This window comes from Colossoma macropomum, unplaced genomic scaffold, assembly GCF_904425465.1.
Source record: "Colossoma macropomum unplaced genomic scaffold, Colossoma_macropomum, whole genome shotgun sequence".
Taxonomy (NCBI): domain Eukaryota; kingdom Metazoa; phylum Chordata; class Actinopteri; order Characiformes; family Serrasalmidae; genus Colossoma; species Colossoma macropomum.
In genome coordinates this window covers 26,322,186-26,345,684 of record NW_023494786.1, presented here as the reverse complement: position 1 = coordinate 26,345,684, position 23,499 = coordinate 26,322,186, and the positions used below count along the sequence as shown (strand labels likewise).

Genomic DNA, 23,499 nt, shown 5'->3' with positions numbered 1-23,499 from the left:
CTTAAAGCTTTCATCTTTGAGAGAGAGGAGAAAATTAAGCTCCACTCTTGAATCAGATCTGAAAAAAATCCACAGGTGTTTCTGTCCATCCTTCCACTGTGAGAAGACAACTCAGCACTATGGGTCTGAAAGGATTGGTGGCTTTCAAGAAGCCCTCACTGAGTAAAGTAGACAGACAAATCAAACAAAGAAGCTGCTGGTGTTCTCAGAACATTGGACTGACCACCCCAGAGTCCAGACCTCAACATCACTGAAAGTGTTTGGGATTACTTGGATTGTGAGAAGCAGAAAATACAAACAACTTCTAAGACTGAACTTAAAACTGAAAAATATCCCTTCAGATTTCTTGGGGGAAAACTGAAAACAAGTCTCCTGAAAAGAATGGAAACTGTAATAAAGGCAAGGGGTGAGCTGTTGAGGCTTCTGTGTGATTTTGTGTTAAATATATCTTCGCTCTCCAGTGAAAAACAAGTATCTCCAAAATAGTAACTTTACAGGAGAGGGAAAAACACTTCTGTACTTTCAACATAAGTTAATAGAAAAAGTTTTCATTCTAAGCAATTTTGGAGCATTTCTATTGGTCCAATCATCATGAAATTTTCACACAATGTAAAGGACAGCTGCTGAGCTCAAATGATGCAGAAAAGTAAAAATCGCAAAAAATGCAGATACGTGTTTTTCATTGGACAGCAACGATATGTTTTCTGCTTTTTTGGAAAAATGTATAAGTCGTACTTTTGACTGGAAATTAAATAAAAGACAGGTGGTCTCTAAAGCTGCAAATGCCTATATGCCTAATTTCATACTAATTACATTCTTATTATACTTTCTTAAAGTTTTATTTATGAAGTATAGTAACAACAAACAGTGCAATGTTCTAAAATACATTTTTAAAAATAAACTTTACTGTATATTTTGTCTTTTTAGCCCCTAGTTCACCAAAAACATTATGCTTTGGTGCAAAAAATGTTTGGGCACACAGAGTCTTTTACATCAAGACCCATTGATTTCTAATGCCATGGTATCTACATACATATCGACAACAGAACGACAACAGAACAAAACCTTGTAAAAGTAACTTTACAGAACATTCTTACACTTCAATGTATGTTCACTTACATTGTTTGTACTCTGAGTCATTTAGGACCATTTTATTGCTCCATCCATCATGACATTTTGACACAGTGTTGAAGGCAACTAGTACTTTCAAAATGTGTAAAAAAAAAATAAAAAATGAAAAAAATTGTATTGTGTGTTGATTTTTGTTCAGCTTCAAATAGACAAAAATGTGCTGCTTGCTGATAGAATCCTCCTATCAGCAACAACATAATCAACAGCCATGACAACAACAACAACAACAACAACATAATCAACAGCCATGATGACACCAACAACAACAACAACGATATAATCAACAGCCATGGCAACAACAACACAATCAACAGCCATGACACCAACAACAACATAATCAACAATCATGACAACAACAACAATATAATCAACAGCCATGACAACAACAATATAATCAACAGCCATGACAACAACAATATAATCAACAGCCATGACATCATCAACATAATCAACAGCCATGACAACAACAACAACAATAAAATCAACAGCCATGACAACAACAATAAAATCAACAGCCATGACAACAACGAAAACAACAATATGAAAACTTGTGGTGCAACCCTGCATGGAAAAACGCCTTTAGAATCCATTGGGGTTATAACCTCCTGCTTTTGCTTTCTAAGAGGGATTGGCTTAATGGTTTCCAACAGAAACGACTAATTTCCTGTAGAAGAACTTTATATCCTATTAGAAAAACATCAAGTGCATTTAGAATCAGCCACTGGCGACCTGGTAAACCATTAGGATCCTTTACATTGTGAAATCAACCCAGCAAAATAGCCAAAACACATTACAAAACCAACAGCAACACTTCATTGCTTATCTGTTTTTTTTCAGCAGGGAATCTGTTCTACAAGTCTCACTGACCGCCGTTCAGACGGCAGGGATTTCTCAGTAACTATTACAGCGGCACAGCTCCTTCCAGCTGTAAGGGTGGGTGATACACAACAGACTCTACTATTAAACCGAGCTGACTTCAGGCACAGTTAGGATACAGTTTATTTCTCTCCTTTCTGGATTCTTACTTTACCCCTTCTGGTTAGCAGAAGGCTGAAGTGTCTTTGCTCTGGCTCGGTGGCTGATTTACATCATCAGAGAGCAGCAGAGTGAGGAGCTGTGTGATCTGCAGGAATAATGCTCGACGCTGGGGAGCTCTCAGAAAACGCAGCGGGAGACAAAACGCCTTTCCAGAACAATTATGGCGCAGCTACGGAGTTCAGCGGCGTGAGTGACGGAAGATAAACTCAGCGGTTCAAATTCAGGTAAGTTAGGCGGCATTTAGGGTCGCTTATTGCGCGCGGAACATTTCAAACGAGCTTTACAGCAGCACTGATTCGAGATACTAGACTCGCGCGCCCTGAACTTCATCTGCTGTGTGTTTGAGGCGATGGTGCATCTTAGATTAAATTACCTGGAAAAGCGAGGCTGGGGTCGTTTCACCCGTTTCCCTTGAGCTTTTGTTTTCACGGCGATCTTTATCCGTGCGTAAAGCCGTGCGTAATGTTGGCAGTCTCCTCGTGTGCGCGTCCAGATGCTGGCGGTGACTCTCCCGGCGAGGCGTTAGTGACTTAAATGCCTTAAATACATATGGATGTGTTTTATTTTAATATTCTGGCTGAAAGCAGCGCTTCTGCTGTGACTGTTCCAGGCCAGAGTTACGCAACGTTTAAGTTTTCAGCAGCTGATCAAATGGGTTCAACTTTGTGGCCGGAACTAAAATGGCAATAAATGATTTGCATTGGCCTCGACCACTGATTCATCATAACCTGCTGAAAACTTTTGTTTAAAGGGCTCAATTCATGGAAAACTGAATTTCCCTTACTTTTCTGAGTTTGGAGTAGCCTGTAAAGTTCTAAAACATCTCACTCACTGCTCTAATCTGTACGCTCTATGAAGAGGAACTAATCTGCGTCAGCAGTCTTGAATTAACCGCTTTTGTGTTTGTGATGTCACAAAAAATTCAAAGCAGTTTAGCCCCGCCCACTCACGCTGAAGTTATAAGGAGTGTTTCAGCCTGGACTGTTTTCTGAATGAGCCACAATGCAGGATTCAGTCAGAACAGAGCTCATTTACATATAGCAGTCTAATTTTTTAAAATCAGTTTAAATCTAAAGGATAAAAAGAGAAGCTGGAAAAGTATTTTAAATCAAATCAAATCACGTTTATTGTCACATCACATTTACAGGTATTATTATCATTATTATAATTATTAGTTTTAAGAAGGTAATGTATATGAATGTAGGTAATAGTGTTATCTTCTATGCAGAGTATGTTTCCTTGACAACTGTGACATATTAGTCACATAACTGACCTGTACTTAATCAGAGACGCACAAATGTTCATCAAATGTTATATATGCATATATTGTATTGTATGTGTATATATATATATATATACACACACACACACACACACACTAGATGATATGTACAGTTGTACACTTTTCCATATATGCAATATGTGAGTCTGAGGTAGATACATGAGCTGCAGGGTTAGAATGTATCACTGTTTTTAGTACATAAATGTAATAAGTGGACCCCAAGTGCAAAAAAAGTAAGATATGGGCCCTTTAATGGCGCACTGACAAAGGAATGACCACAGGTCCAAGCCGCAACTGCTAGATAAGTACAGATAATGTGGGCACCGCCGCTCTAATTGCATTACAGAGTCATCAGAATGGGTGGATGTCGCCCCCCACCCCTCGCTGTCTCGCGCGCTGTCTCTGTTTGTCATGTTGCGAGCCGCAGTGGCCGCGCTGTTTATCCTCGCTCCACTCCTCCTCTCCTCTTCACTTCCACAGCTGTCCGGCCATCATGTCTCAGCTCTACTACCGCCGGAAGGACCCTTCGTGTTACCGGGACCGCATCCCTTTGCGCGTGGTGCGCGCCGAGGCCGAGCTGTCCGTGCAGGAGAAGTTGTACCTGAACGCCGTGGAGCGAGGGGACTACGGCAGCGTGAAGCGCGCGCTGGAGGAGGCCGAGATCTACTTCAAGATCAACATCAACTGCGTGGACCCGCTGGGGCGCACGGCGCTGCTCATCGCCATCGAGAACGAGAACCTGGAGCTGATCGAGCTGCTGCTCAGCTACAACGTGCACGTGGGCGACGCGCTGCTGCACGCCATCCGCAAGGAGGTGGTGGGGGCCGTGGAACTGCTGCTCAACCACAAGAAGCCCAGCGGGGAGAAGCAGGTCAGAGTTTGCAAACTCCTTTGAAAACAACAGAATTTGGGCAGGAATAGCTCCCAAAACGGGACCTGATCTTTAGATGTGTCAGTGGTTCCCAGTCCAGGTCCTTGAAGAACTTGAAGAACCTTGTCCAGCATGTTCTGCTCTAATAAACCTGATCCAGATATTCAGATAAGTCCTTCCAGAGTTGAACAGCATGTGTTAGGGCCAGTACAGTCTTAATAATAACAATAATAATAAAAGCTTCCTAAATAGTTATAGGAAAAATTTTAAACATGACCTGATCTATAGACGTGTCAGTGGTTCTCTGCCCTGGTCCTTGAAGAACTTGAAGAACCTTGTCCAGCATGTTCTAATGTTTTCCCTGTCCTAATAAACCTGATCCAGCCAGGTACAGTCTTGATAAAAAAAGGTTCCTAAATAGTTATAGGAAAAACCTTTAAACGTTACCTGATCTTAAGGTGTGTCAGTGGCTCTCAGTTCTGGTTCTTGAAGAACTTGAAGAACCTTATCCTGCATGTTCTGGTCTAATAACCCTGATCCAGCTGTTCGTGTCATTAAGCCCTTCCAGAGTTGAACAGCATGTGTTAGGACCAGCACAGTCTTAATAATGAAAAAAACAGGTTCCTAAATAGTTATAGGAAAAACTTTAAACATGACCTGATCTTTAGACGTGTCAGTGGTTCCCAGTCCTGGTTCTTGAAGAACTTGAAGAATCTTGTCCTGCATGTTGTGATGCTTTCCCTGCTCTAGTACACAGATCCAGCCAGGTAGTCTTGATGAAAAAAGGCTCCTAAATAAGTATAGGAAAAAACTTTAAAGGGCTCATATCATCAAAAAAAACTAATTTTCCTTTTTATTATTATAATTATAATTTTTTTGCTAATAAAAGACTGATGTTTGTTAACATCCCTGAAGTCAATACAGTCCATATTGAAAACTAGCCAGAAAAAACAGGCTTTTTGTTTTTGTGATGTCACAAAAACCAACACATTTTCCCTATATTCACTTATCCACTTATTCAGCCTACAGCAGTTTAGCTCCACTCATTCACACTGAAGTTATAAGGAGTGTTTCAGCCAAACTGCTTATTTAATGAGGCACTATATGAAGCAGCCAATCGGAACAGAGATCATTCACAGATGTGGGCCATTCTATCGAAATGGTCACGTTAAAAAGAATTATGAGTGTTTTTCAGACATAAAACAACACAGATGCCATAAGGGAAAATATAAAATAGAAGAAAAGGTAGGATGTAGGTTCTTTAATTGGTACAGAAACTTTATGTGGAGGAGAAAGTTCCTCACTTATCTTAACTTTTTTTAAACAATGACAATTTGTAGTACTAAAAAGGGTTCTCTGCCTTTTCAAAATATTTTATTCAATTTTTCTTCTTTTTCATTTTTAAATTTGGCAGATACTCTTATCCAGAGTGACTTTGAGTCTAACCATGCACTCTCAGAAAAAAAAGGTAGTAAACTGTCACTGGGGCAGTACCCCTCTGGTCACTGGGGTGGTACCCTCAAAGGTACATATCAGTACCTTTAGTTCCTTCAGGGAACATAACTGAACCATAATCCACTGAAGTTATATTTTCTAAGTTGTACTGACTCCACACACCCTGTCTCGTCTCCAGGCTTTTTATTTTACTGTTCTGTTTTAAAACATTAGATTATGAAAAGGTACAAATACGAACTTTTCACCTGGAAAAACTTATTTAAGGTTCACAATTGGAACTTAAAACCACTGTTGTACCTTTGAAGGAACATTTACATTGTTTGTACCTTGACGAGCAAAAAATGTACCTGCCCAGAACCTTTATTTCTAACAGTGTGTTACAGAAGTAAGCTAATGGTGCATTAGGAGTCTAGCCCAAGAATGCTTATTGGTACAGTGTGATGTGCTTTCCTTCGTGAAGAATCAAAGCCCAGTGTGTTGCTCACATACTTAAACATACCTTTTACAAAAATCATTGATGGTGGAGAGGTACATGTCCAGCAAATAGTCCACAAAGAACGTGTTTTTTCATATTTAACAATATTTTATCATTATCAACATTACATATAAAATGTCAGTAGACACATGAAGCTTCCCTGGTGCTTTTGGATAGTAAATAAAGTGGCTATATTTGTGTTGCAACCCCTGGTTCCTATCACCACCAATGTGTAGGAGTTAGTATGTTTCTCTACAATGAACCACTCTGCATGAGTTTGTTTACATCTCAGTGATTGAATTATGCAGAAATTTGTAAAAAATCGGTGGCATTCCCCTTCCATGTTGTCTTGATATTTTGATTTCTCTCAACAGTTTCATGAAATTTGGCCTAAGTTATCTGATAAATTGAGAAACTCTGCTTTGTGAAATATACACCTGATCTTCATCTAAGTCGTCATGACGCAAACAGTCTTACTTAACAAAAACACACACAACACTTTGTAAACAAGCAGGTTGGAGCTTTCTGAGGACACTAGTGAGAGAAAAGATCCTCCAGGATTTCTCAGTAAGCTGGAAAACTGAAACCAAAAGTGAGGACTGTCCAACAGGGACGCCCTTTCTTTAAGCCAGAGTCAACATTTTACCAGATCTTTACTGAACCAACCATCAGGTTAGAGCTTTGTAAACACACTTAAGGAGAAAATTTGTGAAATATTTTGGAAGCTGGGTGTCTGTGTATCTCCTAAAACATGACCGGAGGTAACCTGGATAATTTAAGCCCAACTTGAAGATTGTCCAGTAGTAAGTCCATTAACTCTCGCATTGAACAGGCTTGACTTTAAATTCAATTATCTAGTTAACTGGAAAATCCTGCTCTGTGAAATTCTCCTCTGATCTAAGCCTAATTCATATTTAACAAGCATCACATGCAGTACATAACAGAACCATATCTTTACTGAAAGAATGGCTTAAACAGTCAAGCTCACTTGTTTATTTCAGGTTTAAATCCATTAGACATTGCTTCTCATGAGTGCTAAACTATTTTAAGCCCTGTAATAAACTGTACAAACAAGCCAGGCTTATTCGGTTATGCACATTATAATTATTGTTAATAACCTTTGTGATATCATAATATTCTTTCTGCTAAGTAACAAAAGCTCATTAGTATGCAGATGCAGGAACCTTATTCATTTTTAATAGCACTCTGTTTTCTGATCTTTTTTCACACATAATCACAGCTCCTGTCTCATTGAGAGTCTTCCCTGCTGTGATCATATTCGAGAAAGTGCTCTGAGATTTGATTCAGCTATTACAAGTCCCACTGGACCTTGACTTCCCCTCCTCCAACCACCTCTTATCAGCTACATATCTGAAATACCAAATGTGTCCATTTCCTCACTGAATCACTGTCGGCTTCATGGCCTTGGATTACATGACGAGACTCAGGAAAAATGACAAAGTTCTCTCAAATTCAGCTTCTAATCCTCTAAAATTGAGAGTTTCTTTCATTTTGTTATTTAAAAATTGATTCTCCAAGGGTTCCTTAGCAAAAGCAGTGGTTCTATATAGAACCACAAACCAAAACATGGTGGTTCTATATAGAACCACAAATGCTCAAAGAACCATTTGAGCACATAAATGGTTCTCTGCATGATCAATGATGGAAAACCAGTTCTATATAGAACCACACACACACTCAAAGAACCATTTGAGCACATAAATGGTTCTCTGTGTGATCAATGATGGAAAACCAGTTCTATATAGAACCACACACCCTCAAAGAATCATTTGAGCACATAAATGGTTCTTTGTGTGATCAATGATGGAAAACCAGTTCTATATAGAACCACACACACTCAAAGAACCATTTGAGCACATAATGGTTCACTGCGTGATCAATGATGGAAAACCAGTTGTACATAGAACCACAAACACTCAAAGAACCATCTGAGCACATAAATGGTTCATTGTGTGGACAATGATGTAAAACCAGTTGTGCGTGGTTCTTTAAAAACTATTTTAAAAATGGTTCTATAGTGCACCAAAAATGGCTCCACTATTGATACGAGTGAAAGAATCTTTTTGCTAAGCATATATAAAGTTTAAAAAGATTTTCAGGTTCTTTAGTAAAAGCAATGGTTCTATTCATAACCTTGAATTCTATATGGAACCATTTTATGATTAAATGGTTCTTTGCATGGTGAAATAGTTCTCCACTGAAGTAAATATCTTGTAGATGTTCTGTTGATACATTACTTACATTAAGTAGATCTATTGTTAATATATTACTTCCATTATGCAAAACTTAACTTTACCCAAATCCTAACCCTAACCATGGCCCTAATCCTAACCTTAACCTTAATCTCAACCCAAGTCCTAATCCTTACCCTCATATGTTTTTGACATGTTACTGAGAGTCCGTTGAGTGTTTGTTTCATCTAAACACGACCACTCAAAATAAAGTGTCACCCCTTTTTAATATTTATTTCTATATAGCACCAAAAAGGGTTCTCCTATTGTTACAATGTCAAGCTTGTAACAACAGAAGATTCTATAAAGAACCATCTACAGCACATTCTCCATCAATCTGAAGAACGCTTTAATCATGCGGAGGGTTCTTTGAGTGTCCATGGTTCTATATAGAAAGATTTTCTTTACTAAAAACCCATAAAGAACCATCTTTTTAAAGAGTGTACAGAAATAAATGTTATATTTCTCCATAATGCTAATCGCCAATTTCTACACTTCATAAACATGTATCAGTATCAGCAGATACATACATGAGAAATATCAGATATCGGCATCGGCCCTCAGTTCCCATATAGCTGCATCCCTATTTAACCATCTTCATCTGGATTAATTCATGCTCCCCTCATTGCCTTTCACAGTTACTCAGCTGCATTCATTTGGCTTTCACTGGAATGGCTATGAGCAGAGCAGATCTGATCATCCACCACAGCAGTGCGCAGCATGGTGAACCCCAGTTTTCTCTCTCTTTCTCTCCCCAACCCTTATTCATGCTGCCTGTTTGATATGCAAATCACCAAATTAACATGTCTATAGATCACAAGCGGACCAAGCAGAACATGGGAGCAGGTTACAGGCTTTGATTTCTCTGCAGTGGGGTAGATACTGATGAGCATACGGATTCTTCCTGGGCCATCAATCACAGGCCTGATGGGATTTCTCACTTTGTGGTGGTGGTGTGGCTTGGTGGTCTTGAAATAAAGTGTCATATCTCAACAACCAAAGGGAGGTAACAAGCTGTCTCTAATAACGTTTGGAGCCCTCAGTGACCTCAGAGATAGTGGCGTATAATCCCTAAGATCCACTTATGACATTTGTGCAGGTTTATGTACCCAAAACAGTCATTAATTGATTTTACATGACCATTTTTCAACCCTGCTTTATCCCTTAGAATTAAACAGGCTGTTTTTTGTTACTGTGCTTTTAAAACTGATATATGTAAATCAACTCTGTTCTGATTGGCTGTATTGTGCCTCATTCAAAAAGCTGGCTAAAACACTGCTTATAACTTCACAGTGAATAGGCAGATAGATGTAAATGTGTTGGCTTTTGTGACATCACAAAAACAACAAATTCAAAACAGGCCACAGCTTAATTTCCATATCGCTGTTGTCGGAAGAAAACCTTGTATCTCCATTTTTTTTCCTTTTTTCAGTTTTTGACATAATGAAAACACCTGTTTTCCTTTACATTGTGTGTAAATTTCATGAAGAATGGACCAAAAGAAATGACCCAAAATGACTTGGAAAAAATTCTGGTTCCATTGACTTGCATTAACAGTAAAGTAGGGTTTTTTCCTTTTCCTGTAAAGTTACCATTTTGGAAGTTTTTCTACCGGTAACAACGATATATGGACTCACTGGACTGAAAAATCCAGTCATCCATGATACCCTTGTAAACATTAACATATGACTTTATTTTTGAGCATCTAAAACTGGCACTGACATTCACAGCTAAGACTCACCCATAACAGTGCAGTTTTTCTGGCTCCCTTCATTGTTTTCAGTGGGCTATTGTGTCATATTGACCTGCTAGTTCGGGTCTGCCATTCTAACTAGACTCATCATTATCTCGTGCTCACGCCTGCTGGCTCACGCAGCTCTGTCTGCACGTTCCACCAATTCAGCCCAAAAGAATGGACAGTGCAAGAGATGTGCTAATCACCCCGTCGTCTAATCACCACCGCACACTCTCTCACTCACACTGCGGCTCTCAGAGGGGCTCTGCATTACACACACTCTGCACATCTCTCTCTATATTTCTCTCCTCTCTCTCTCTCTCTTCATTGTCTCTTATTCTCTTAATCTGTTCTTTCTCTTTCTCTGTTTTTCTGTTTCTCTCTCTGTATGTATATATTCCTTTTTCTATCTTTCTGTCTCTATTTCTCAATGTCTCTTTCCATCAGTCTTGTTTTCCTTTCTTTTCCTGTCATTCTCTCTCAATTTCTCTCTCTTCCTCCTCTCAGTCCTTTCCTTTTCTCACTCTCCCTCTGTCTTGGTCCCTTCCTTTTCTCTCCCTCTCTTTCTTTCTCATCTCTCTCTCGCTCTCTTTTTGTTGTCTCTCATTCTCTTAACCTCTTCCATTTTTTCACTCAATTTCTCTCCCTCTGTTCCTTTCTCTCTCTTGATCTCAGTCCCTTCCTCTTCTCTCTCCCTCTCTCCATCTGTCCCTTCCTTTTCTCTCTCTCTCCCTCTCTTCCCTTTCTCTCTCTCTCTCTCACTGTTAGTTGTTTCTCTTTCTCTTTCACTCAATTTCTCTCTCTTCCCTCTCTCTCTCTCTCTCCCTTCCTTTTCTCTATTTCTCTCTCTTGGTCCTTTCCCTTTCTCCCTCCCTCTCTCCATCTGTCCCTTTACTCTCTTTCTCTTCTTTCTCATCTCTCTCTCGCTCTCTGTTCATTGTCTCTGATCCTCTTAATTTCTCTCTCTCTCTCTCTCTCTCTCTCTCTCTTTTCTCTCTTTTTTGGTCCCTTCCTTTTCTCCCTCCCTCTCTCCATCTGTCCCTTCCTTTTCTCTCTCTTTTCATCTCATCTCTCTTCTCCTCTCTGTATGTATATTTCTCAACATCCCTTTCTTTCCATCAGTCTTGTTTTCCTTTCTTTTTCTGTCTTTCTCACTCAATTACCCTCTTTCTCCCTCTGTCTCTTCCTTTTCTTTCTCCCTCTGTCCCCTCCTTTTCTCTCTCTTTCGCTCTTTGTCCCTTCCTTCCTTCTCTCTCTCTCTTTGTCCCTTCCTTTCTCTCCTCTCTCTCTCTCTCTCTGAGGTTCTATTTATAGAACTCTCTGTTGCTCGTACCTTCAAACACAGAGATATGTTTTCACTTTTCCAGCAACTTTGAAGAAAGCAGTCAAGAAAGAGGGTCTTATCATCTCCTTATAATTTTCAGAATAATCTGTTTGCCGACACTTTTCTGTGAAGCACAGCTGCAGTGTGAATATGCTAATGTTCTGGGCTTACAGTATATGAAACACATAAATCCTTGTCCAATTGTTGACGCTAAATTTGTTACAGTGGTTGCGTATCTGCCGCAGTTTGAGCTTGGTTGAAGTCTGCCATTGCATTTGATCTCTTCTAGTACAATTTCATATAAAAATGCCATCAATGCGTCCAATGAACCAACACTGGGTGTTTAACCCTTAGATAGCTATTATGTCTCATAGCTTATTAAAACAAGCAAAAAAAGTGATCGTCAATCAATAGTGTCAATCCCACTTCACTGAAAGGCTGAGTCATGGATGTTTCAATCACATTTCACATGAAAATGAAAACGCAGCAGCATCTCGATCAGCTCCCGCTGTCTACTTTGTAACACCTGAAGTTGTTCACGTTGTTTTTAAGGTGGTGGACATAAAGGATTAGCTTTAGCCTAACAAGGAGCGAGTGCTGTGCTTCTGTTTCTTACATAGCCCTGCTGGTGATATCCCATATAAATAAAAATAATGCGTGGCCACGCCGTATTAACACGTGGGAACAAGATCCTAAGGCATGGCCACGACTTAGTAAGGTGTGGGAATGAGATAATTAAGTCATGGCCACAGCTTAGTAAGGCGTGGGATCTTGTTCCCATGCCTTAATAAGTCATGGCCATGACATAATTATCGTGTTCCCTCGCCTTACTAAGTCATGGCCACGCATTTTTTTTTATTTATACAGGATGTCACTAGTGGGGCTCTGTAGTTTCCTCTTGTGCTGCCTGAGGAGCAGCCTGACTCGGTCAGCTGCATGCGACTCCACCTCAGCCGAGGCTTTGTAGTCAATACAAAACCAAGACACCTGAAAGACTGTAATATTTTCCATATTTTGCTCGGAAGTACAAGTATATGAGAAGCACATATGGGATAAATGACTCAAGAAATTTGACAAAGCTAAAGTTATCTTCTTGTAAAAATGTCCTGTTCTACCTTAAATAGCACAGCAGTTAGAATCAGGCACTTGTACAGGTCCCAGAATGTAACTGCTGCTCCATTTAAGGTGGAACGGAAAATTAGAGCAAAACAGCTGGTGAATAAGGTGCCAATTTGACCCTTTTAGAAATTCAGATGTGAAAAGTCTAGCACTGTTTTAGAGTATTAGAAAGCAATGCTGATTTATCTATATATTGTTCAGTTCTGTACTTTACTGCAGAATAAAAAGCCACTGTAAAACCTAGAACAATAGGTTAAGCATCTAAAATAGTTTTATTATTTCTTTGTGTTGTTTTTTTTTTATGACATATATTACACCAGGCAAACAAATAAGATATAAAGCCGGACAAGCCAGACAAAAATCATGACAACAGACAGACAGTACAAAATACAAACAAATAAAAAGAAAAGCAGACAAGCCAAACATAAAAAGATAATGACAAACAGACAGTAAGCCAAACAAATAAAGTGAAAAAAATGTATTATGTTTAAACATATATGATACAAACACATACACACTCAGCATATTTGTACCAATAATACAATAGACTACTGTAGTATTCTGTACAGAGCCCCACTAGTGACATCCTGTATAAATAAAAATAATGTCTGTCCATGACTTAGTAAGGCATGGGAACAAGATAATTAAGTTATGGCCATGACTTAGTAAGGCATGGGAACAAGATAATTAAGTCATGGCCACGACTTAGTAAGGCATGGGAACGAGATCCTAATGCATGGCCACGACTAAGCAGGGTGTGGAAACAAGATCCTCATTTGTGGCCATGACTTAGTAAGGCATGATCTTGTTCTCACACCTTACTAAGTCATGGCCACAACTTAATTCTCATTCCCACACCTTACTAAGTCATGGCCACGCATTAGGATCTTGTTTCCATGCCTTAGTAAGGCGTAGCCATGCATTATTTTTATTTATATAGGATGTCACCAGCAGGGCTCTTTAAATCTGTGTCAATAAAAACTAGGTAATATTGCTTTGCTGTACAGAAGAAAAGTGGGGAGCCAGTGCACTCAAAGGCCCCCCCACCAACCACACCCCTTCCCCCCGCTCCCTTCATCCCCCCTCCCCCCTCAGCCTGCTTCCCAGCACGGTAAAGCTAAACGTCACACCAGAGCCACTTTTCATAGCAGTGACCGTCAGATCTTATTGAAGAGGCCACTATGCATTAGTGGATTGAGGCTTTAACTAGTTTTATTTAAAAGTATTTGTATACCCTGATACCAAAACCATCAGAAGGGTTCATTTTACCATATACATTTTTTGGCCATACTGAAACACTACTACTTAGCTGAGTACGGTAGTAGCAGCAGAATCATTTCATACTTGTATCAGCAACAAAATTGGTTTTATATTACTGAAAACAGTGATTCCAAACTTGTGAACAGTCAGATATAGTTACACAATTACATTTGACTTTGACAGCAAAATAAAAGTAATAACTCTCAGCTTAACTCTCAGAGCATTTATGCTGATCTGAAACCAGTTTCTGCAGGTTTAGAGTGTGATTTATGGAGTGAGCGCTGGTCCTGTTTCTTTTTAACTGGTAAACTTGCTGTACCTCTCTTGGCTGTGTACATGACCTCGTAAAATAGTGAAGCATTGCGTTACTTGTTCATGTGTACAAAATCCTTAAAATTCTTGCCCTCGCCAAAACACAGCTAAGTGGGAATACCTCAGCACTGTCTCGGGCTTCTTCTGCTGAAAACTCAACCTTCAAATGTTTCCCTCCTCTGAGAGACTTTGAGAACGGAGCAGGAGTGGCCAAAGATTTTAAAGATGTTATATGATGCACGTACAGATGATGCAATCTTTCAGAACAGAGTTGAGGAATAGCTGAATCTGGAGGATCCAAATGCAGATACATCTCACTCTAAATAACTCACCCTGATAACATCCTTCAGCTCTGCCTCTGCTTTAGAAGAGTGTATATATAAGGCCCACCTGTGTCTCTCTGACAGCACTAGAGTCCACCACTGTTTCATCCGCTTTGCTTGGCTGCTTTAAATCTTTCTGCTTAAAGTGTTTGGATAAATGAGAAAATATTTACCGTACACTAAAATCCTTGGGCTCTTAATAAGTATGGCATTCTAGGCTTCACACAGCATGCGTTACTATAACTGACCTTGTTGTGTTTGACGTATGTGCACCCTGTAGAACAGTGATGAAGCCAGGTCAGTGGGCTATTTTTGTGAGGACTTCAGATTCTGGGCATCAGTTTCTGGGAAGTGCTGGCAGAAGGCTGGAAATTAATATTTAAACCTTAGAATACTAAAAGTTATAGTTCTTTTATTATACATCTGATTCATGTTAAATACTGGCTTATATGTAATCTTTAATCTTTTTGTTCACCATGCACAAAACTACAAGTACAAGTGTGCAGTTGTCCAATGTGAATGTAGATAAAAATATGTAAAATGTAAAATACACAAAATAATCTAACACAAGATTAACAGAAGATGTTCAGTGGCTGTTATGTACTGTTAAGGTATTGAAGTAGAGTATGTAGTTATATAATGCATACATATATATTCAACTCACATTCCTCATAGACTTTTCAGCCCCTCCCATAATGCTTTTCATAACCAGTTGTTTTGGTCAAAAGGCAGGTTCTTCTAAAGCTACAGAAACTGATTATTCATAATCATGTTAGTTGTTATTAGCTGCCAAACTTTTTTTTCTTGTTTTTCTTGCCTTTATTATTACGTTATTAAATCTATAAGCTGTCATCTGTCATCATGAGGCATGAAAGGAAACAAACAAACATTAAAACTTTGTCTTTCTTTTGGCCAGTGACAGAAACTATGAAGTTAAACATAACATTAGAGTCACCATCCACTAAGTGCTTGCTGCACACTCTCGAGTACCTTGTGGGTTGACCAATAAGTCTAATTCCCTCAGCCCTGATGTCTGACATTAGGCTGGTGCTGTAAAAAAATTGCTGTAAATTTACAGTATTTATTTTTGTTTAGACACAACACAACTTACAGTAATTTACAGGTAGCAAAGTTGCCAGTAAGGTACTGCAAATGTACAGTAAATAATATTTACTGTGAATATGCTGGCAACTCTGCTACCAGTAAATTACTTTACATTTTATTTACAGATTGATTCAAAGAACTTGCCATCATTCATAATTGGACATCAAACGTTACCTTTTTTCATTCCAAAAAATGTCTCAACAGCAACTTGGCACCAACCAAAATTTTCACCACTTTCTAACTCTTTTAATGTATTTTTGGAGAATCATTTAGTAAACTCAGAACAGCTAGCTTTGCCAAACCAGGGCAGTTTCTGTGTCTGTATCTGTATAGTTGAATAAAACTTCCCTTCCTATCTGTAGCCAATGATGACTTTAGGGAATATACTGACCGGCACTACAAGGAAACCAAGGAAGCATTACAATCAACTATTAAGTATTAAGCAACTATTACACAGACCAAATGTAAAGGAATGTGTGCTGCAAAACAGCACAACCACTGCTGAAAAAACAACTGGTGAAAAAACTTACTAATTTGTATATTTGTATAAACTGGAAAATTAACATTTTATTTATGGGTAGTTACAATATATCACCATTATATTTTTTATTCTTACCAGTACAATTACTAACTTTGTTAGCACTTTATGTTATCATTATTACCAACTAGGTACCACAACAATTACTAAATTATTACTAATTACTAATTATTTATTAACAACGAGAAAACTAGCATCTCATTTTTAGGTTAGTAAACCTTTTTTACCATTATACTACCATGTTGTTACCCTTTTAATACCAATCACTGATCCGTAAAGTGGTACTGTTTTTTCTTTCTGCAAAACAAGACTGTACACATAACTTTTCATCAAATTCAAATCATAAAATATCTCTTCTGATTATAAACATAAACATAGTGTGTATTGATATTTAATTGAATGTTATTCATTTAAAATATGAGTTATGAGTGTGAAGTAACTAAACAAAATGTAAGAAGAGGGATTCTTGTGTATATGCCATGGGAGATCTTTGCATAAATATAACTTGTTGTAATTTGATAGTGAATTTTATATCTTGTTGAGGAAATGTGGACATTTTAGGGGCAATGCATTGAATGTGGCATTCTGTCCTTAAACTAGATTTCAGTGTTTTTGTTGTGTTCCAGTATTCTAAGGTGCAACATTATATTCCCCAGCCTCATCGGTCTGACAGAATTCATGATTCTGCAGTGTTTTCATGTGTTCATTCATACCCAGCATGCATTATGGGAATACATCATACAACCATTGGGATTTTGCATAATGCATGCTGGGTATTGTAGTGAGAGTACAGTGATGAATGGACACATGAAAACACTGCAAAATCATAAATTCTGTCAAACCAGTGAGGCTGAGGTGTCAACTAATCCTGTTGACTGTCTAGCCACTGATCTATAAGCTAATAAATACAAATGCTGCAGCACCACTGTTGGCATGTTTACAACAGATGTAGCGATGGTTAAATTCTTCATCTTAGCCAGAGTGTCTCTTCTAGCCTTCTACTATTTTTCAGATGTTTGTCCTTTTCATTTGTATCCAGGTGCCACCTATACTGCTGGACAAACAGTTCTCAGACTTCACCCCTGACATCACCCCAATCATCCTCGCTGCCCACACCAACAACTATGAGATCATTAAGATGCTTGTGCAGAAAGGTGTGTCAGTCCCTCAGCCCCATGAGGTGCGCTGTAACTGCATGGAGTGTGTGTCCAGCTCAGATGTGGACAGTTTGCGCCACTCTCGCTCCCGCCTCAACATCTACAAGGCTCTGGCCAGCCCATCGCTCATCGCACTGTCCAGTGAGGATCCCTTCCTGACTGCCTTCCAGCTGAGCTGGGAGCTGCAGGAGCTCAGTAAGGTGGAGAATGAGTTTAAGACAGAGTATGAGGAGCTGTCCTGCCAATGCAAGTGTTTTGCCAAAGACCTTCTGGACCAAACACGTTCTTCCAGAGAACTGGAACTCATCCTCAACTTCCGTGATGACCTCAGCCTCCTACAGGATGAGTCCAATAATGAGCTGGCCCGCCTCAAACTGGCCATAAAGTATCGCCAGAAGGAGGTAAGACTGATATTAAATTTTATTAATGATACCGTTTTTATGGACCATAACTTCTGGTAAAAGTTAATACAGCTAAAAGTTTATGTGGTCAAAATTAGACTGCAGTAGTTAGTTAAACAGTGCTTTACTGACTGATACGATTACCAGTTATTGACTTGAATTGTCAAATAAAATGATCGCTTTTCAATTATTACATAAACCTAAGCTCAAATAAACAGCAGAAACCCATAACATCTTTAAAAATTATAAATATAGCTCAAGGGGCAGGTTCTGGCATGAAACCATTAAAATCCAAAAGAGAGAGTGATTCTTCTCACATCACAGTCTATTCATTATAATTGTAAACAAACTATATAAATATGTGTGCTTTATCAGGATTTTGCCACTACTAACAAATCAGTGAAATATCTGTATTGGCTGTTATTATTGCTCAAACAATAGGTAAGTTATGTTCTAGTTACAAGCCCAGTTCCAAAAAAGTTGGGACAGTATGTGAAAGGCTAAAAAAGACAGAAAGTAGTGATCAGTAAATTCTATTTAACCCTTATGAAATTGAAAATCGCACTAAAAACAGTATTTTATGTTTGACTTTATGAACTTTATTGACTTATGTAAGTTTATGCTCATTCTAATTTTGATGCCAGCAACACGTTCCAAAAAAGTTACATGTGTGAATTTTTTGCCATTCCTCTATTATACAACTCTCTGTGCAACTGTACAGGGCCTTCTTGTCATATTTTAAGCTTAATACTGCAACATACATTTTCAATAAAAGACAGGTTTGGACTGCAGGCTGAAGTGTTAGAATGTGGCCTGGCACTGTCATGTTGAAATAAGCATGGGCGTCCCTGAAAAAGACGTTGTCTAGAAGGCAGCATATGTTGCTCTAAAATATGTATTTGTCTTCCAGCATTAATGGTGCCTTCACCAATGTGCAGCTTAGCCACTAATCTCACCCCCGCACCATGACAGATCCTGCAAATGCTTGTTGAGGAATGTTAAAAATTTTTTTTCTTTATGCACTTTTTGGCAAAGTGGCAGCCTTGACCCATCCTCATTACCTGTTTAAGATGTTTTTCTTAGTCTTTAAACTGCTCCCCTCCCAACTTTTTGGAACATGTTGCAGGCATCAGTTTTAGAATGAGCATATGTTCACAAAAAACAATTAAGTTGAGGGGCTTAGAGGGTGTGGCCATGCAAAGTGGCTCTCAGGAAGCGCCACACTCCTGGCATAAAAAGAGACATTGGTTGATGGTGTGTTGTTATTAGGGTAGTTAGCTTATTTGTAGTAACTGTGACCAAGGAGGGTGGGTTACAGTGTGTTAGAAGTGTCTACCCTCTTCGGATATCGTATCCTCCCATGTTACCCCCTCCCTGTGTTTTGTGTTGGGGTAAAAACTTCTGTCTAAGTGTCTAAGAAAATTGGTATTTCTCAATTTCTGACACCACTCAAATGTAGCATTATAGAGAAAACATCAAATTGTGCAAAGCGAGGTAGTCCACAACAAAGAACACAAAAACTGGTTGAAGCACTATGAATGTACTGTATGTTTTCCTAATCAATGGCAATCCAAAAAGCCTAAGTGCAAAGCAGGACAATTCAACCCACAGAACTTTATAATGGTAATATTTCATGGCCATTTTGACTTGAAATTAAATAAGTGAAAGGAGCGTCTATGACATTTGCACAGTACTGTACCATAAGTGGTTCCCTTTCGATTCATAATAGAACCTCATACAGTCATGAGTATGAGAGTGTATATGCAGTATTTGTCTCTAATCTAAAGAGAGGCAGTCGGTCCAGTATGTGTCTAATTACACATGGTTTGTTCTAGAGTGCTCCTCCAGAGGCAGAATCTCTAGCTGCTTGAAACAGCTATAACGCATTCATTTGTGCACTGCAGAGCAAATACAGGTCATTTTTTACTTCACCAATAAGGTCCTCAGTAGATTGCAGAGCTCATAATGAATGCATGATAAACAGTTACTTCAGCCACTCCCTCTGACTTATTCCTGTGTTGGTGGAAGTTGCCAGTTTCATGCAGGTTGGTGTGAAAACTTTTCAGGACTATTTGTTCTTTCTTTGCATTTCAGATTTGGAGGCATTCTCTCTTTTTTCAAGTTTTGCTTGCTGATTCAAATGTGTACAGCATTTGCACTTGAAAACAACTACATTACATCAACATAATTAGTGTCATAAATAACTGAAAGACAAATCTGTGTTTATGTAATATAAATAAATATAATAAAAACATTCTATTCTAGTGGAAATTAATTTGAATCAAGTAAATGAAATGCATCACTTGTATCAGTGTGCAATAAATACAGAGACTACAGTGAAGTGATGAAGAATGAAGTCTTCCCTATCAGTCCTCTGTAATGTAGGCAGAAGCTAATGTGCTAATTGAGGCTATATTAAGCACTAAACGTATTAGATCTGTGATGTGCCAGTATCTGCTGTGCGCTATGAAAGATGTTTAGTGGAATTTTTCTTAGGAAAGTGTGAATGTAAATAAACCAGAGAGATCCTTTTAAGTGGGCTTGTTTGTGTGAAACATGTTGTACACTTATTATTTGTCTAACAACTAGTGAGTGTATCTTCAGAAGAGTGTAGCAGCATAAACAAATATAAAGTATAATATGAAGGGATGGCCTACACTCTTAAAAGGAGCCAAAAAGGCTTCTTTGCACAATGCCATAAAAGAACCACTTTAAATGGATGGTTCCTTGGAGACTGACTTTTGTATGAGATACATGAGTATAAATAATGTTTTTCAAGTTTTAGGTTCTCTACACCCTTAAAAAAGATGGTTCATTGATTCTTCAGTAAAGACAATGGTTCTATATAGAACTATGAACACTCAAAGAACCATTTGCATGCTTAAACTGTTCTTTGCATGGTAAAGTAGTTCTTGAGATTGATGGAGAATGTGTTTTGTATGATTCTATATAGAACCTTTTTGAAAAGGCTTCTCTATCGCACCAAAAAGGGTTCTTCTGTTGTTACAAGCTTCATACTGTAACGATAGAAGAACCCTGTTTGGTTGTTTCACAATGCAGAGAACCCTTTAAGCATGCATATGGTTTTTGGAGTGTTCATGGGTCTGAATAGAATCACTGTCTTTACTAGAGAAACCTTGAAGAATCATCTTTTTTAAGAGTGTACTTAATGTAAAGGTTCTATGAAGAACCATTAAAAGGTTCTTTACTCAGTCAGTCGTTTACAGAAACAGTTCTTTAGGGAACCAAAACAGGTTCTTTATGTTATTGCTTAAAGAACCTTTTTTAGTGTAAGCCTACAGCCAAATGCTGGTTGCCACCCAGAAGCTTTAGATGCCCCCTTTAGAGTATAGATTGCTATTGAACTTCAATTAAAAACTGACTGAATGTGGCTACAAGTTTGAAACACAACAAAATATCAGCGAATTCGTTTAAAAGAGAGAGAAAGAAAAGTCTTGCCACCTGGAACATAACAACTCTGACTCAGCTGGTTCTGTCTGAAGTGGACATGGCCATTCATTTTGTTATACAATGTACAATTGTGACGTCAAAGCCGATATTTCACTGCTTAGATGCTTTCATACTAGCACAGCTCTTGGTACTGTAATTGTGATCAGCATGATGTCTACACCCAGAATGTTCTTGCAAACGATAAAATCCCCAGTATCACTTTCATTGACTTGTAACTGTGTTGCATGGCGCTTGTTATAACACTTCTCTGCTCCTACGTGATAATTAGATTCTGAGATTAGATGCTCTAATGACATTTGCTTCCAGTGAAAGAGATTGTGTGACAGAGACGATTAGTCACATAACCCTAGTGATTTAGCTGACTTTTTTCTCAATAGGGGCTGCTATTAGATTATGAAGAGTTAAATTTTTTAGATTTAATCAGTACCAAGGCACTCGTGACTCATGTATATGCATTCATTCCATCTGCTGTATTTTGTCCTTTTCAACTTCGCTCTGCACTGCTGGATCCAGAAGTCCTCTAGTCACTCCTCAAGCATGCACATGATGTTCCAGAGAGGATTTAGAAGTTATATTTAAAAAGCAATTTTGGTCAATGTCTACTTATCCATTCATTACGGAATGTAAAGGGCGGCTGTTGCTTCCCAATGGTGTAAAAGGGCAAATAAAAAAATTCAAATGATGAAAACTGAAATAAAAGTAGTTAACAAAGAGTTTGACAAGACAGCAACCAGTGACGAACCGTAATTATTAGAGCCAGGCCTTCAGTTCAGCCCATTTATATAAAAACACATCTTTGATAATGCTTTGAAATTTCTGCTAGCACCTAGTCTAATAGTATGTTAGCTCTAAACTAACACTGAACATGGATATTTTTGGCAATTCTAGATTAACCAAGAACATTTGAAGCTCATGAAAGACACGGTATACACTTAATCTGAATATTGCCACAGGCAGAAACATATTTTACCTCATATATAGAAGTTGTACAGTGATTCTTCCAGTAAAGAACCCTAGAGCTGCAACTGCTGTTTTCCATTCCTAACAACTAACTGAAACCTGGTTAGACTACCACATGTTTTGCTGTAAATGACATATCTAGGACTTCCAGAAAGCTTAAAATGACATTTTATGTCATAAATTTAGTCGCATTGTAAATCACAACATGATTGGTTAATCCTGCAGCCAGTTTTTAATTATGTTGGTAGTTAATCTCACATGTAAGGCCTTCAGTTCAGCTTCTGAATTCTTAGTGAATGGGAGAGGTAGCTTGGTTGTATCAACCTAAATATCATGGGGAAAATTCCTGACTGGACAATTTTTCGGTTGGGCTGGTGTTTCAAGATTTAAGCCCTTTGTGTCCAACCAAACCTTTACAATGAAATGAAGAGTATTACTACAATACTTGAAGCATTTAAATACAACAAGCATGATGATTATATTAAATGAAAGTTTACTAACCATAACAGACATGTAATAGTCAGTTCCCAGAAATCATTAGCCCTTCTCTGAAAGCCCTGAGGTTCCCCACCCACAACAATATATTACATAGCCTGCTCCAGGCTCGGCAGCAAGATAAAGCAATTAAGCAAGAGGGCAAAAGAAATGCCTGAGGAGGCACAGCTCCCTTTACCCAACGAATGATAGGCAACAGGCTTCTCTGTTTTTAATAACTTTCAACACACAACTGTTGATTTTCTTTAGCATAACCAACACAACACAGTAGAATTAGAAACCAGCATAGATAAATAAATATTAAAATAAAAATATTAACTTTAATAAACAACAGTGTACCAACACCAGCCACACTTAAACCAAATCAAACTGCAAACTGCATTTTAACCTGCTTACCCAACACACAGCACAACTAACTCACAAACAAAAACAAGGGAATCGCCACTCTTACCCTGCATTCATACCGGCAGTGACTTTTCACCTCTTGTCACCCAAATGTCTGATTGCTCATCACCTCTGGGTGTTTCTGAACTTCAGCTGACCTTTGGTTGCCATGGTTTCACTGATGCTAAGTTAATGCCATGGCAGTATGCCGTACTTTACTGGCTAGTATCTACAGCGCATATAGGAAAAACAATTTGACCACAAATCAGATACATTCCCACCCAGTTCTTACCACAAATCAGATGTGTTCCCACTAAAAACAAAAATCCTGGAGGGAAATTGATTGTCTATAAATTTCATCCCTGCATAATACATTAATAGCCATGTTTACATGCAGCCTAATAACCCGTTA

General features: G+C 38.5%; 1 protein-coding gene across 1 annotated transcript in view; it reads left to right on the top strand.

Annotated features, from left to right (window-relative positions):
• Positions 1-2,041: 2,041 nt before the first annotated feature.
• trpc4b (transient receptor potential cation channel, subfamily C, member 4b) overlaps positions 2,042-23,499 on the top strand; it is a 38,908-nt gene continuing 17,450 nt past the window's right edge. Inside the window, exons 1-3 of the mRNA XM_036565008.1 lie at positions 2,042-2,393; positions 3,932-4,322; positions 17,259-17,777. Of these exons, the coding sequence (XP_036420901.1) occupies positions 3,945-4,322; positions 17,259-17,777 (897 nt within the window). The 5' untranslated portion in view covers positions 2,042-2,393; positions 3,932-3,944. The remainder of the gene's footprint in view (positions 2,394-3,931; positions 4,323-17,258; positions 17,778-23,499) is intronic.